The sequence below is a fragment of the Meles meles genome, chromosome 4 (genome assembly GCF_922984935.1).
Source record: "Meles meles chromosome 4, mMelMel3.1 paternal haplotype, whole genome shotgun sequence".
Taxonomy (NCBI): Eukaryota; Metazoa; Chordata; class Mammalia; order Carnivora; family Mustelidae; genus Meles; species Meles meles.
The window spans coordinates 39,530,902-39,547,493 of record NC_060069.1 but is presented as its reverse complement, the minus strand read 5'-3'; the positions used below and the strand labels follow the sequence as shown (position 1 = coordinate 39,547,493).

The 16,592-nt window shown below is 39.8% G+C and overlaps 1 protein-coding gene across 10 annotated transcripts in view; it reads right to left on the bottom strand.

Annotated features, from left to right (window-relative positions):
* CD86 (CD86 molecule) overlaps nucleotides 1-16,592 on the bottom strand; it is a 112,898-nt gene that overhangs the window by 45,609 nt on the left and 50,697 nt on the right. For 7 of the 10 annotated variants that reach the window (XR_006818109.1, XR_006818110.1, XM_046003856.1 and 4 more), the window contains 3 exons: nucleotides 14,614-14,949; nucleotides 12,054-12,356; nucleotides 8,332-8,484 (listed from right to left, as the gene is read on the bottom strand). Coding sequence is in view for 8 of the 10 variants with exons in the window: in XM_046003856.1 (XP_045859812.1) it covers nucleotides 8,332-8,484; nucleotides 12,054-12,356; nucleotides 14,614-14,949 (792 nt within the window). In the remaining 2 variants the exon portion in view is untranslated. The remainder of the gene's footprint in view (nucleotides 1-8,331; nucleotides 8,485-12,053; nucleotides 12,357-14,613; nucleotides 14,950-16,592) is intronic. The other 3 variants (XM_046003862.1, XM_046003860.1, XM_046003861.1) reach the window with 1 other exon arrangement.

The window sequence follows — 16,592 nt, the reverse complement described above, 5'->3', positions numbered from 1 at the left end:
TCACCAAGATATAGAACATTTCTATAAGCCCCAAAAGTTCACTCCTGCCCCCTTTCAGTCAGTATCTTTCCCCATCCCATCCCCTGATAACTACTGATCTGGTTAATGTCACAGTAGTTTTGCATTTTTTAGAATTTTATAATTCTAAATGATCACATATGTGTGGTCATGTGGTCTTTTTGTGCCTGTTTTTCTCCTAGTATACTGCTCTTTTTTTTTTCACCATAGAGATACTTTAATGAAGTGTTTTAGAAAATTCTAAACATTATCTGATTTATACAAGTTTAAAACCTATTGGTAACACAAAACAAGAAACAACTATATTAAAAATTTAGACAAAATGCTCAGAAAATGCACCATTTCCTGTTATATTCTTCAGGGAAATGCAGTTATTAACTTTATGTTTGGTATTTGATATCACAATGTAATTCTGGGCTTAATATTTACCAAAAAAATCACTTTGATTGATTGTCCTCTTCTAAGCTAAGTAACTCCAAAGGGCTAGGATCCAAGATTGATAAAGAATTTAACAAACTCAACACCCAAAAGACAAATAATTCAGTCAAGAAATGGGCAGAAGATATGAACAGACATTTCTCCAAAGAAGACATACAAATGACCAACAGACACATGAAAAATATCACTCATCATCAGGGAAATACAAATCAAAACCACAATGAGATAGCACCTCCCACAGGTCAGAATGGCTAAAATTAACAATACAGGAAACAACAGATGTTGATGAGGATGTAGAGAAAGGGGAACCCTCTTACACTGTTGTGGGAATGCAAGCTGGTGCAGCCACTCTTGAAGACAGTATGGAGGTAGCATACTGCTTTTGAACTTGATTGTCTTGTTGCATGTTACTAGTAGTCTTTCTAGAGCTCGGCAGAATTTCCTCATATGAATATACTACCATTTGTTTATCCTTTCACCAACGGATGAAAATTTAGAATGCCAGGTTTTCAGTATTATGAAGAAAGCTGCTATGAACATTGGTGTGTGTCTTTGTGAGGACATATGTTTTTATTCCTCATGAGGGAATATCTGAGATTGGTGGGTTGTATAGCAGTGCGTGAGAGTTTCAATTGTGTCACATCCTCTCCAGCACTTGATATTTACCAGTCCTTTTAATTTTAGTCATGTTAGTGGGAGTGTAGTGGTCTCTCATTATAGCTTTAACTCGTATTTCCCTAATGACTAATGATGTTGTGACTGTGTGACTGTGCTTATTGGCCATTTGTATATTTTACTCTATGAAGTATGTGTTCGAGTCTTTTGCTCCCAGCCTTTTGTTAAATGGATTGTCTTCTTTACTGAGTAGTAATATATAATTATATCTTATGGATATAAGTTCTATTGAGAGATATAGTTTGCAAACATTTTCTCCTAGTCTGTGACTGGCTTGACTTTTAATTTTCTTAACAAAGTCACAGGCAAATGTTTTCAATTTAGATGAAGTTCAGTTTATCAATTTTTACTTTTTATGCTATGCTTTATGTTTACTGTGTCCTAAGATCTGCCCAACCTAGGATCACAAAGATTTTCTCCAAGTTTTTTTTAAGTCTTTTAATTTTAGCTCTTATTTTTAGGTCTGACATCCACTTCAAGTTGTTTTTTGTGTGTCGAGGTTCATATTTTTCCATGTGCATATTTAATTGTCCCCAAACCATTGTTGAAAAGACTAGCCTTTTCTCCATGGAATTACCTTGGCTCCTCTGTCCATATCAGTTCACCATGTAAGTTTCCTTTTGATTATCCATCTAGTTCCCTTGGTTGGTATGTCTGTGCTTTCACCAGTATCACACTGTCTTGGTTATGTAGCTATTTAATAAATCTTTTCTTTTTAAATTTTTATTTACTTTTAAAATTTCTTTTCAGTGTTCCAAAATTCATTGTTTATGCACCACACCCAGGGCTCCATGCAGTCTGAGGGTTTTGGGGAGCAGGGGGTGGGAGGTTGGTTGAGCCTGGCGGTGGGTATTTAATAAATCTTGGAAGTTAGTGGTATAAGTTGTCTGTGTCTGTTCTTGTTTTTCAGAAATCTTTGGCAATTGTATGTCTTTTGCATTTCCATATAACTTTTAGAATTAGCTTTTTAATTTACACTGAAGAACCTGCCAGGGTTCTGACTGGTATCTCATTGAATCCATAGATCAGGTTGGGCTGAATTGATATCATTTTCTAAAGAGATTTTATTTATTTATTTGACAGAAAGAGAAAGAGAGCAGAAGCCGGGGGAGGGGGTGGAGGGAGAGGGAGAAGCAACTCTGGCCAAGCAGGGAGCCTGAGAGCCAGACTTAGGGCTTGGGGCTTGATCCCAGGACCCTGGGATAATGACTTGAGCAGAAGGCAGATGTTTAACCGACTCAGCCACCCAGGTGTCCCTGGGCTGAACTGATTATCTTACTATCTACTCCTCTGGGGGCCCTGGGTGGCTCAGTGGGTTAAAGCCTCTGCCTTTGCCTCAGGTCATGATCCCAGGGTCCTGGGATCAAGCCCCACATCGGGCTTTTTGCTTGGTGGGGGATCCTGCTTCCCCTTCTCGCTCTGCCTGCCTCTCTGCCTACTTGTGATCTCTGTCAAATAAATAAATAAAATCTTAAAAAAAAAATTTCTACTCCTCTGATCCATGAACATGCATACTTCTCCATTTATTCAGGCCTACTTTAATTTCTGTCAACAGTAATGTCTTTTAGTTTTTAGTGTACAGTTCTTTTACTTGCTTTTAAAACTTACTCCCAAGGTTTTAATATTATTTGATGCTACTATAAACAGTATTTAAACTTTTTTTCAGTGTCCAAACTGTTTGTGGTGAGTATATAGAAATATAACTGATTTTGTTTTTGTATTTTTTTTTTACCATTTTATTTATTTTTTTCAGGTTTTTGTATTTTTTTAACTTGCAGCTATTTTTCTAGGAAGGAGGGTGAATATATTTTTGACTTTCCTAGCCATTTACTTCAGATACACAAATTGTTTTTGCAAATGCATTGCTTTTATGTCCTGGGCCCTGTATGTTTTTATTGTGTTTTGATTTTTTTTTTGTTTTTGGTTTTTTCATGAAATATAAATGATTTTGATTTTGTGTATTGACCACAATTGTACCATTGTACCTGCAGACTTAGCTACATGCAGCTAGTTCTTTTTTAAAAAGATTTATTTATTTATTTATTTATTTATTTATCTGACAGAGAGAGAGAGAGAGCATAAGCAGCAAGAGTGGCAGGCAAAGGGAGAAGGAGAAGCAGGCTCCTTACTGAGCAGGGAGCCTGATGTGGGACTTCATCCCAGGTCATGACCTGAGCTGAAGGCAAATATTTAATGGACTGAGACACCCAGGCACCCACACAGTTAGTTCTAATAGTTTTTTTGGATGCCTTAGGCTTTACTACAAATAGGGTCATGTTATCTGTGGGCAAAAAAAGTTTTACTTCTTCCCTTCCACTATCCATGCCTTTTAGTTTTTTTCCTAGACTGCTTCACTGCCTAGTACGTCCAGTACAATGCTGAAGAAATGTAGTGAGAGTGGTATCCTTGCCTCATTCTTAATCTTATGGGGAAAGCAGTCAGTCTTTTATCACTAAATTTGGTGCTAACTGGAGGATTTTGGTATATGTCCTTTGCCAGTTGAGGAAATTTCTCTGTAGTCCAACTTTATTTTTTTAAAGATTTTATTTATTTGACGGAGAGAGACAGAGATCACAAGTAGCAGAGAGGCAGAGAGAGGGAGGGGAAGCAGGCTCCCTGCTGAGCAGAGAGCTAGATGTGGGGCTTGATCCCAGGACCCTGGGATCATGACTGGAGCAGAAGGCAGACGCTTAACCGACTGAGCCACTCAGGTGCCTCTGTAGTCCAACTTTTATGGGAGTTTTTCTTTCTTTTTTAAAATTATGAATGGGTATTAATTTTGCCAAATGCTTTTTTTTTGTATCCACTGATGTGATTACATGTTTTTGCTTTTTGGTTTGCCGATATGGTGAATTTTATGGTTTGACTTTTGTATATTGAACCTAGCTTATATTCCTGGAATAAACCCCACTTGATCATGATGTGTCATACTTTCAATAGACTGCTAGCTTGTAGTTGGTAATTTTGTTAGGATTTTGCCCTCTATTTTCACAAGATATATGTATAACATTCTTTTCTTGTAATGTCTTTTTCCAGTTTTGGTATCAGGGCTCCCCTCTACTTTTAGGGCAGTCTGGAAACTGACTCCAGGCAGTAAGTTAGGGGCAATCATAGGCTCATCTCATCTTTTTCCTTCTTTCAAGGACTACAGTTTTCTACAACTTATTGTCCAATGTCTGAAAACAGTTGTTTCATAGTTTGCCTGATTTCTAGTTGTTTACAATAAGAGGGACATTCCTGTAGCAGGTAATCCTTCGTGGGAGGAAGAAGATTTTGTCTTCTATGTAATTTTAAAAGAGCCTTAACTGTTGCAAAACTCAGTCTTTTCCTTTACATCTTCTCATAACGTTCATGCATTGAGATGCCCTTTAGAGCCACAGTTAAGTATGATCTTTGTATCCTATAGCAGCTCTTCAGATATTTGAAGGGAACACTTTTCTCCTCCCCAAGACTTCTTTTCTGGTTATGCATTTTCAGTTACTTCAACTATTTCTTCTTTAACTGAGCTTCTAGACACTTTATAAATCTGGTTAGGTTCTATTTTTTTCAAACTTTCTCTTAAAAAAGGCTTACTTCACTGAAAAAATTAAATTAAATTAAAAATACGTACTTATAACTGAATATCATATTTCAGATGTCTGTAGACCAACATAGAATATTTAAATTGTCTTTTCATACCCATAACAAAATCATCACCATTTCAAAAAAAAAGTTTCTATTTTAAAATGAAGGCAGACAATAAAAAGGTAGATTCTAACTATGCAGCCATCAAAAGAAATGAAATCTTGCCATTTGCGACAACGTGGATGGAACTAGAGGGTATCATGCTTAGTGAAATAAGTCAATCGGAGAAAGACAACTATCATATGATCTCCCTGATATGAGGAAGTGGAGATGCAACATGGGAAGGTTAAGGGGGTAGGAGAAGAATAAATGAAACAAGATGGGATTGGGAGGGAGAGAAACCATAAGTGACTCTCAGTCTCACAAAACAAACTGAGGGTTGCTGGGGGGAGGGGTGGTGGGGAAAGGGGGAGGGGGGTTATGGGCATTGGGGAGGGTATGTGCTATGGGGAGTGCTGTGAAGTGTGTAGACCTGGCAATTCACATACCTGTACCCCTGGGGATAAAAATACATTATATGTTTATTAAAAAAATAAATTAAAAAAAAGGTAGATTCTAAACTTGTGGATTTGATTACAAATTTAACATTTTGAAGGCCAGACGTGATGATATAATCGACTTCCAGTTTTTAAGTCCTGTGAAGGTCTCTGTCTAAATAGTGGTTAAAATTACTTATTTCAGAAAAAAAAACACTTGCCCTTTAAGAAACCATTCCTGAAAGAGCTGAGACTCTTCCAGGTTTGGTGAAGGGCAGCAAACTATAAAAACTGTTGGTTGCTAGGGCTCTATTACATACAGATTTCAGTCACACAAGACCCAAATGAGGAAGTAAAATCTCAGGAGGAGCTATTTTATTCTCTCTCCCTGATGGGTAAGCTGATAGGGTAACTTCTGATTGGGAAAAGACTGTAATTCAAGGTTATAATTTCTCATGCCTAATTTGCCCTATTTGACAAACCAAAAAAGAGAAGAGAGATTAGAAACCAGCTAGAATAACTGTGGCATTTCCCTTTTATTCATTTAACAGCCTGACCAGAGTAAATGTGGATGGTTAGGGCATTGAAAAACTGTAATTACTGAACAAACACTGGAAAGGACTTTTGATGCCAAGTTAGTTTGAGGGCTCTCTCCTCTGAGAACCAGTTTAATATTGCGCTGGGGGGAAGCTCCATTTTTGGAGAAATTCCTACTGGTTATCAGTAAGCTTGTGTCTCTGTGGATGGACTGCTTCCATGTCTATTTTAAAACAGAATTTAGTTCCTTGTGGTTGTATGATTGAGATCCACATTTCCTGGCTGGCTCTCAGCTGAGCGCCAGTCACAGATTCTAGAGGCCACCCACATTCCTTGTCCCATGGCCCCTTCCTCCGTCTTTGAAGCCAGCAGTGGTGGGTTAAGTCTGCCTCAAGATTTGGATCTCTCCTCCTTCCCTGTCTTCTCTCTAACCCAGCCTGGGGAACATTCTCTGACTCCTGTGACTAGATGGGACCCTCCTGAGTAATCCAGGATAATCTCATCATTTTAAAATCAGTTCCTTAAGCACAGGTGCAAAGTCCCTCTCACCATGTGAGATAACATATACCAGGGTCTGTGAACAGGAGGTGGATATCTTGGTGGGGACATCATCAGTACCTCCTAGAGAAAATGCCAGAGGTATCCACAAATCAAGTGCTGACATTGCTGAATTACAGAACCCATATTTACAAACATATCTACATGGCAGGCTTACTTGGTACATCTTCCTCTTCCAGTGATATCCAGATTCTTCTCTTTGACCAAACTCACTAGCATAAGAGACTCTGACCAAACTTTCCTAGCAATATTCTTTATCACATTCTTGGGGGGAGGAGGTCTTATGCTATACTGTCTCATTAGAGTCTGCCTTTTACCACTCCTAACTCAGTTTGACCATTTCCTATGCATACACACAGCTTCTTGAGCCCCTTTTCAGCTTCTTTCCTGGGTACACTAACACATCTTCTGTAACTCTCTCTCCTGAATTTTTCTGATTGCCTCTGGGGGAAGAAACATTCTTCCTCTCTCTCCATCCCTTATTCTGTTTCATTTGTAAGCTAATCATTCCAACGTGAAAACAAATTAGGAAACAGCTTATTTCCAAGCTGAAGGTGCTTCTGCGCAGTTAGCTAATTCTAAATGGCAATGAGATTGAAAGAAACAGCTTGAAATTCTCACCTTAAAAAGTCAAAGCTTCAATAAACATAATCTGAACATCTGGCCCTGTGCTCGGAATTTTACACTTTTATATCATAGAAATCTATTATTATATCAGCACATCCCATATTTTGGCAGTTTGAATATGACTCTACCAGAAGCTCTGTATTCATTTCTTGAAACTGGATAATCTCACCCAGTTTCTTGTTTTTAAAATATAGCAGGATGAAATGAATGACTGCTAATGCCATCCATCTATTTTCTAGTGGGTCTTAAAATCAGTACACTGATCAGAAGCATTACTCATATGGTGCTTTTTACCAAAGTGAGTAAGATGATCACCTTAATTATTAGCACCAACCAAACTTCCACTACAGGCATTACCTTACCTTGCAACTTTGCCCAGACCAGCCCAAACCACAAAGAGGCATAAAATTATTATAAAGTCAGGGACCCTTTTGTCCCCCATTGAGCACAGTACCACTTTTATGAGAGTCAGTGAGGAAGCTGCTCAGTGCAGTGCTATTTACAATAGCAAAACTATGGGAAAAACCCAAGTGTCCTACAATGTGGAGTTGGTTAAATAAACTGAGGTGTATCCACAAAATGGAATATCTCGCAGCCATTTAAAATGATGCTATAGAATGATAATTGATGGCACTGACAATTTTCTTACTATACTTAGTACGAACAACTTAGAAAACAGTACATGTGATAGTATCTAAACTGTGAAAAATAGTCCTTATAATATAACTCCACTTATGGAAAATAACATAGATTTCAGAAAAACCTGGAAGATATACACCAAAATGTTGTCTGTATAACCATTTCTTTCTTTCTAGTGGAACTATAGCTATTTTTTTCAGCATATTTGGTAATGGGTATGTAATATTTGATAATCAATGAAAGTTTATTATTTTTAAAATGTCAGTGGGGAACAATTCATCCCACTCTTTTTTTTTTTTTTCTCAGAAACCCAGACTTTTAGAAATGAGAAAGTTAAGTCTTATGGTCATCTAATCCTCCCCCCTCCCCTGTCTCCCCAAGCTTCCCTGCTTGAACACTGCCAGGTCCATAGCCATTAAGATTTAGAAGTGTTTTCATGATTTTACTTCATTGAATTTAGTAACTTCATGAAGTGAGGTAGCTAAAGCAAGGAATAATCAGTTTTGTCTGGAAACCAGAATTACATTTGTAGACCTGAGCTTAGAAATACTGCCTCTTCTAGAAATCCAGAATAATGTTGAGTCCCATCTATATGGGCTCCAAACCCCGAGGAAAACCTTTTCCTCCAACCACTTGCTAACTTTTTGCTAATCTGAGCTCAGCCAATGAGCTCTAGAAGGCAGCTGACCAGAGGTAGGTACGAAATGGCAGTCTGCAGAGGGGACAAGCACTGACTCACCACATTCGTGAGAGGGGCCAGGCTGCTTCTTCTTCCTTTTCCTTAGTGTTAGAAAGAACACCAACACCATCCCACACAAAATGACCAACATTACAAGTAGAGCGGCAATCCAGAGGATGGGGTCTCGGGCAGGGGGGGGTTTCGTGTGTGCATCTAGAAATGACCACAAGTTTTTGATCAGCCAGGAAGATTGATTATAAAAGGTTTATAATTACTGTCATCTTCATTTATGAGTCAGCATGTCCCCAGGGCTCTACTGCCAGAGGAGCTTGAAATCCACAATATAAGGCAATAGAAGCCCCAGGCTTAGGACCTTAGCAGCTTACAACCAGTGCTTCTGGCCAAATGCCTGGACTAAGCTGTCTTCCCTTCCCAGAGGGTGGGATGACAATGACTGTGATCTAGAAGAAGAAAGAAAGCCAACCTGGCTCTTGGTTCTGCATGTGGGTGTGGTACCCAGGCTGAAGCTTTGAATGTACAGTCATCTGTGCAACACCCTGCTTCCTCAGCCCATGTATAGCCAGGCCCGGGGTCCTGAAGTTTCCCTTGTAATAATTTCTCCATCCACTATCATCTCTAGATCAGGCTCCAGAAACACCCCCTTTGAACAAATATAACAGCTGCCTACCTCCAGTTTTGCTTGTTTGTTTTTTCCACTGAGGTCACAGTGGAAGAAACAGGGCTTTCAGAATGTATCACCTACTAGAAAACCTTTGGTATCTCTTCATGCCCTGAGGAATCAGGGTTAGAATCAGTTCCTGAGAGGTCAGGACTTTCTTCCTTGCACGGGGACTTCTAAGTTTCCAGGAAGTTGAAAAACAGACTTTGGGGGGAAAGCTTAGAGCTGAGTGGTCCGTTTTTAAAGACATTTGTGGGACTCATTCTGATAGTTAATCTCAAATTATAGGAAAATAATACCAGTTGACCTATTAGTTTAGCTGCAGTTTGTGGACACATACCTGGTTCCTGGGACATTAGGAAAGAAGTTGCTGCATTGCAGGCCATATTCAGCCCTCTTTGAGTCTTTCTTAGTTTTATCCCACTTGAGCCTATTTGACATTCCCAGCAAATGGGGGTTATATTTGATAACATGGAGATTGCTACCTTTTGACACTTAAAAAGTAAACTTGCTGCAGGGTCTATAATATCTCTGGTCAAGCCATAGAACAGGGATACAGAGAGGCAAGCCCTGGCTTCCTGAGGCAGCTGAAGCTGAAATATTTCTGAAGTTGGTGGGAGCTGGGAAGGTTTGGGCAGTAGTTGAGAAACAACAGAAAGGTGAGCCATGATGAAGCTGCAGGGATGGCAAGGTCCTATTCATTTGTAGACTGTAGGAGCCAGGGCAGAGGAAGCCATGGCAGAAGGTCCCAGGGCATGTCATGTGTGGGGCTGTTGCTGGCTCCAAACAGGATCTGAGCCTCAGGGATAGCTTGAGAGAGAGGTTTCTTCTTCTTTTCTTTTATTTCTCTCTCTCTCTCTATTTTTTTTTTTTTTTTGGAGAGAGGCTTCTATTAAGCCAAGGGAGGCCACAGTAGAAGCAATCAGGCTTCTGTGTAGCCTAACTATTTACTGGGCTCTTAGAGGCAGAGATGTCTTAGCAGAAGGAAATCAGTACCAAGAGTAGAGATTGGCCCACTGTTCAAGCTTACTGAGAGGGACTGACTCCAGGTGCTGTCCACAAGAATGTGTCCATAGACCAAGTTATGTTTGAACAATGAGAGAGCAGGAGAAAGAAAGCTGCAAGGATGAAGCAAAGAGTGGGCTGGATGCCTTAGGAGAGGGAAAACCAAAGGACCAGAATTAGAGAAGGGGCCAAGGTAAGCAGAAGTTACATGTGTAGGAAGGAAGGGTCAGGATCAGTAGAAGCAGTGATAAAGGCAGTGTGGTTGCAGAGTGCCTTTATTCTAGGAGAGAAACTTGCAGTTCCTTCTCCTCAAATGTGGGGTCTCAAACACGGATGTTCTCCCAGGGTAAAGCCAGGACTTTAAAATGCTGGGCTTCTAAATGTCCACAATAGCCAAACTATGGAAAGAACCTAGATGTCCATCAACAGATGAATGGATAAGGAAGATGTGGTATATATATACAATGGAATACTATGCAGCCATCAAAAGAAATGAAATCTTGCTATTTGCGACGACGTGGATGGAACTAGAGGGTATTATGCTTAGCGAAATAAGTCAATCAGAGAAAGACAACTATCATGTGATCTCCCTGATATGAGGAAGTAGAGATGCAATGTGGGGGGTTTGGAGTGTAGGAAAAGAATAAATGAAACAAGATGGGATTGGGAGGGAGACAAACCATAAGAGACTCTTAATCTCACAAAACAAACTGAGGGTTGCGGGGGAAGGGAGTAAGGAGAGGGTAGTGGGGTTATGGACATTGGGGAGGGTATGTGCTATGGTGAGTGCTGTGAAGTGTGTAAACCTGGCGATTCACAGACCTGTACCCGTGGGGCTAATAATACATTATATGTTTATTAAAAAAATTAAAAAAATTATTTTAAAAAATGTTAGGCTTCTATTAGTGGATGCTATTTAGTTTCAACCCCTTCCTCCAGTTGGACTGGACCCTGTACTGTACTATCAACATGCTGCAAGAATTTCTGCTTCTTAGTCTTTCCTTGAGACATATGCCCACCACACCACCTGTGCCCATATCAAATACTGTTCATTGATTTTAGTCCTCCCACCTTCTAAGCCAGAATGCTGTCTGAGAAATTTTCTTTCTGTTCAGGAAACCACAAGTCTGATACCTGTCATCTCTTCACCATACTTTTATGTATTTTTTTAACTTTTTAAAAAGATTTTATTTGAGAGAGAGTGAGTGAGTGGAAGAGAGAGAGCACAAGTCGGGGTAGGAGCAGAAAGAGAGGCAGAAGCAGATTCTCTGACTGGGCCGGGAGTTGGACATGGGGCTTGATCCCAGGATCCTGAGATCATGACCTGAGCTGAAAGCAGACACTTAACTCAGTGAGCCATCCAGGTGGATGCTTCATGCTTTTAAAGCCCAGTTATCTTTTATGATGTTTTAAGGTCCTATTTCCTTTAGGAAGGCTTCTCTGGCCCTCAAGGAACCTACCTATCTCCAAATGTCTATAAAACTTATTATCAGTCACTCTTGTTTTTAAATGAAGTTGCATACTTCCATGGGATATGCTTTAGGTCCTAATTCAATCTTTTAAAAATCCAGTTTTTCATGTGTGCACATTCTTTTGGAAGGTACTTGAGGGCAGAGAGCATGTCTTATACATTTTAGGATTCACATCTACAGCCAACAACATCTAGAGTGACTCTGTACTCAAAGCATGTACCGTATGTATGAATGGATGGATGGAAGGATGGATGATGATGATGATGGTGTGTGTGTGTGTGTGTGTGTGTGTGTGTGTGTGTGTATGAATGGAAGAATTCTAGCGGGAGGAATCTTCCATTTTCTGACTTAAACTTCAGAATCTTCTATCCAAAAGTAGCCCAAAAGACTGGGTCAGTTTTGGGACTAAGAACAGAGTTCCTTAAGTGCAGCATATGTTCATAGTCTCTGGGACCCTACGGCAACACTCAGATGAAGAGAGGAGATCTCCAATTTGTTCCTTCCTAATAGTACCACAAAATGGCCCTGTTGGAGGCTTCCTGGCAAGCAGGGCACATTGAATGATCTGCCTCAACCATTTGGGTATAACACCTGATGAAAGAAATAGACTTGGGAAGCAGCTTTACCTATATTGTAAGGTAGGGAGTGAAGCTCCATCATCTCAAGTTTCAGGACACAGGTGATGCTCACATTGCTTGCTTCAGGGACTGAAAAAGACAAGCTGATAGAAACGTTGTAGAGTTCTGTGACATTGTTTTGAGATTTTTTCATGGCCGTATCATACTTAGTAGTCGAATTCTCGGTTTTTAGCTTAAAATACATTTCCTTAGGTTCTGGGTAACCTTGTACAGATGAGCAGGTCAAATTTATGATGCCAGAATTTTCGGTTCTATTAGAAGTTACCATTATTTCAGGTTGACTGAAGTTAGCTGAAAGCAGAATAAAGATACAAAAAAAGAAATCAGTCTAAATTTAGATGTGTCCAGAAGACAATTGCAAATAACTGGCTCTGATCTGGGAACTTCCTGGGGGCACACTTGGGAGCTTCTGGGTATCTAAAGTGTGGGCCTCAGCCCATGGCGAGAGCCACATATAGACCCCACATTTATTTTTCAGGAATGGAGTTTTGGGCCATGCTTATTTCCTGCTTACCCCAATCGGAGTGGGGAGTGCTCTCTGAGTGACAGGCGGGCTGAAATTGAGCCACCAAAGATTCACAGTGAAGTTATTGTTCTGAGGAGTGGAGTTTTGGGACAGAGAAGTAGTCTGACGTTAGAACCCAGCTGTCTCATGGGGTACGTTGCAGCTTGCCAGACTAAGGAAGCAGAAAGGGACCAGCACTAACAGAGTTCATGGTGTTGGCATGCTCTGGGTCATATCTTCTAGAAACCCAAACAGGATAGTGATAAGTCAGTGGTTGGGGATTTTGGATTTAGAAATTCAGAATATTGGTTTTGGGCATGACTGTCAAGTTTTCTTCATCATGTACTATAAGATGAAGACCAAACTCAGCCATTTTTAGGGAAAATATATGACCTTGATAAACATAGAGCTCTTCTTGCCTTAGTTTGCCATTCAGATTTGATGGCTCTTGGAGATCACTGGCACCTAGCCCCTTCTGCTAGCCAAAATCCTTGCAACTCTTCAAGAGTTACTGTAGTTTTCAGGTTCTACATACTAATTTCTAATTTACTTTATTGTCTCTAAAACCAATGATTTGCATGTCATTTTTCTAAGTTTTGCTGGATCAACACACTAAGTACTCTGCTTGTATTTTCTGTGGTCTATAGAAAGTGTTACCTACTTCGGCTTCCTTAACAATATCTGTGAAATCACAGGTTGGATAAGTTAGTTATTGTTTTTCCTAATACGTTAAAATAAATATAAAATTGTTAAAATGAAAAAATGATCATGTCCCACCTGAAACGTACCATGTTCCTCAATGGTATCAGGCCATACCTTGAACACACTTATTTATCACTTGGTTAAATGTTCCGAAAGTCCTGCAGCCTAGTTTGAATCATACAAGACTTAAAGGGAGGACTCCTCATTCTATTTCTACTTTTGCCTTTTCTTTGTTCTACGGTTTCATAATCATTGTTGATCTGCCTTTTCCATTTTCATCAAAAGTTAATCTGAATCTAGTAATCACACACCTGGGTATCTTCCTTAGAGAAATGAAAACTTAGGTTCACACTTGTATATGTTTACAGCAGCTATTTATGATAACCCCAAACTGAAAAAAAATCCCAATGTCTTTCTATGGGTTGAGTCGATAAAATATAATGCTCCTCAGTGATAACAAGGGACAGGTTTGTGATACATGCGACAACTTAGATAAATCTCAAAGGCATTATGTTGAATAAAAGAAGCCAATCTTAAAAGGTGGCTCCATTCATGTGATGTTCTCAAAAAAGATAAGATTCTAGGATGCAAAACAGGGCTTATGGGTATGAAGAGGGCATGATTACAAAACAATAGCATGAAGAAATTTTTTTAGGGTGATGGAAATGTTTTGTAGACTATTTATTGTAGTGGTTACATGAATCTATACATATGTTAACAGAACTGTGCATTAAAATAAAAAATAATTTTACTGTATTTTAATTAAGTCTGTAGTGATATTTAGTCTTTTCAAGGCCAGAAAAAAAGAGGAGCTGAATTGTCAGTTTGGGGATTATGTGTGCTGGGTTATTTCCCTCCTGTCTCCCGGGCTCTTGTTGAGCAACAAACAACTCATAAGTGACCTCCAGGTGGTTGAAGGAAAAACCCAAATCAATCAGCTGTCACCCTTGCTAGGAGCTCTAGGCAAAGACTTAGTGGGTAAGAAATCTTGGACCAAAGGGAAAAGATGAATGTAGAAGAGATCTGAAGCTTGTATAGTTATATAAATTTAGTAATGGCCAAGTTACCCATGGTTTTCCCTTAGACACATTAACTTTGTTCGGTTAGCTCTAGTTTGTACCCAAAGCAAATTCTTACTGATCCTTCAGAAGCAAACTATAAAAAGTACAAAATATTTTCAGTTCCCTATCACCAAACCCTGCATTCCCTTCAAATGGATTTCCCAGAAATGGCTGTTTCCTGTCTTCTCTCTACAACTCCTCCGCCTCCCCCAACATTTCTTTTCTCATTGCAGTCCCATCGGAGAAGGCCAGGGATCTGAACGCGCCATTGACTACATACCAAGCACTGATAGGTCAGAACTCATGTGATACAAGGGAACAAGTCCTTTGGGCCCTTTACGATGAATGAAACATTGATATGAGCCCTTGTCCTTGATCTGAATGTTGTGGAGTTTCAGGGTCCAATTGTCCTTGTCAAACGTTGTACGGCCTTTATACTTGGGATGAACATTTTGAGGGTTCTCTTTGCCTCTGAATAGCTCATACAGAACCAGCTTATCCTGGTCCTGCCAAAATACTACCAACTCATCCACGCTTATGTTTTCAGAGTTTATAAAGTGGCATGGCAGTTCTCCAGTCTTGTTGAAATATGCTTGAGTCTTCACAGAAGCAGCACCTAAAAAAGAAAAGGTAGAGATTAGGGAAGGAGAAACAAGAAGGAAGAAGAAAAAAACAATCCCATTATTCTTTTTTTTTTTATTTGTTTATTTACAGCATAACAGTGTTCATTGTTAATCCCATTATTCTTTATACAATATCCAGATGTTATCTTACCAGTAATGATACTGAAGAACTAGGTATTAAACTCTGGAAAGTGCATGCATACTGGCATCTGGAGAATGGGACTTTGGCCCTCACTCTGCTGCTAACTAAATGTGGGCCTTGTGCAAACTGCAACTACCATGAGGCTCAGTTTCCTTAACCAGTTTAATGAAGGGGTGGACTAAGGGTTCCAAGAATCTTTCTAGTACTATGGTTCTGTGAATTTAAATCCCATACCAGGGAAAAACAGTAGAGTTAGACAAGGTATCCACCCATCTGTTAACCCTTCCTATAACCTGAATACCGATTCTCTTCACTGTAGCTGTTTTAAGCTCCGTTACTTCTACGCCATTACCAAAAGCTCTCCCTTCCCCTCCCCACCCCCTTATTCCTTGGCCTGTTATACTGACAAGATTTCTGATAATCGTAACAAATTTAATATCTGCCCCCCTCATTATTATGCCTTACTAGTTGGGTATAACATTGAGTAATATATTTGAAATTCACATAGTTCCCATTATAGAATTTTCCTTATGAATGCTGCTTCCATGGCCAGCTTGCCCAAGGATGTAAAACAGTTTGGAAATGACACAGTCAACCAAAGCCTCTATTTTCAGTGACCTCTCTAAGTTCTTTCAGGGATCAGAAGGAGAACTGGGCCTTCTGATGGTTGTTTTGGGATTGTGGTGGTCAAAGACCATTTAGCGTACATGAATGAAATGCTGGAAATGATTCATATATGAGAAGGTGAGGATGTGCTTTTGGAGTATTGGGGAAACCCCAGGTACAAGACATTTGCTCTTCCCAGTATGCATTGCCAATGGAAATTTTTACAACCCTTGGAGGACATGCTGGGAGAGTTCAGAGAAAGGCCTTCACCACTGAGGACATATTGAAGTTTGTGGAAGGGGATGTGTGCCACCTAACTCCTTAAATGTGATTGATTATAAGGCTTTGTAGGAACTGTTCTCGGTCACAGAAATACTTGAGAGTTGGCCAAGAAATTAAATAGCGGTGGGTGAGAAGAGCAGGGTTAGTGGGAAATGCTGTTTCTTAGTTAATATAAAGTCAAATGTTGCTCTGGGGAAAATGTTAGGGTGGGTTTTGAATAAAGCTTCATCATTCCAGAATTCAGTGAAGAGTCTTGACATTAAGGGGGAAAGGGGAGTTAGGTTGGTGAGAGAGAGGAGAGGAGTTTCCTTTGAGGTGTTCTTTGAGGGCGGTAGGAGAAATTAAATTGATCTGATCAATGGTTTTCTCTTCTAAGAGGGAGTAGGACAAATAACAGTGACACACACCAGGTAAAATTGAACTGTCCACGGAGTGGCCCAGTGAGAACACATAATCAAGAAGGTTGGTGGTGGTTTGAATTCTAAGGGAAGAGGACTCAGGCAACTGTGAGAGTCAGCACAAGTTCAAATCACTGCCTATTGCATTGTGCTTGCTAGAAGCCTATAAAGCACTTGGCAAGTGTAAAATGCAGCCTACGTACAGGAT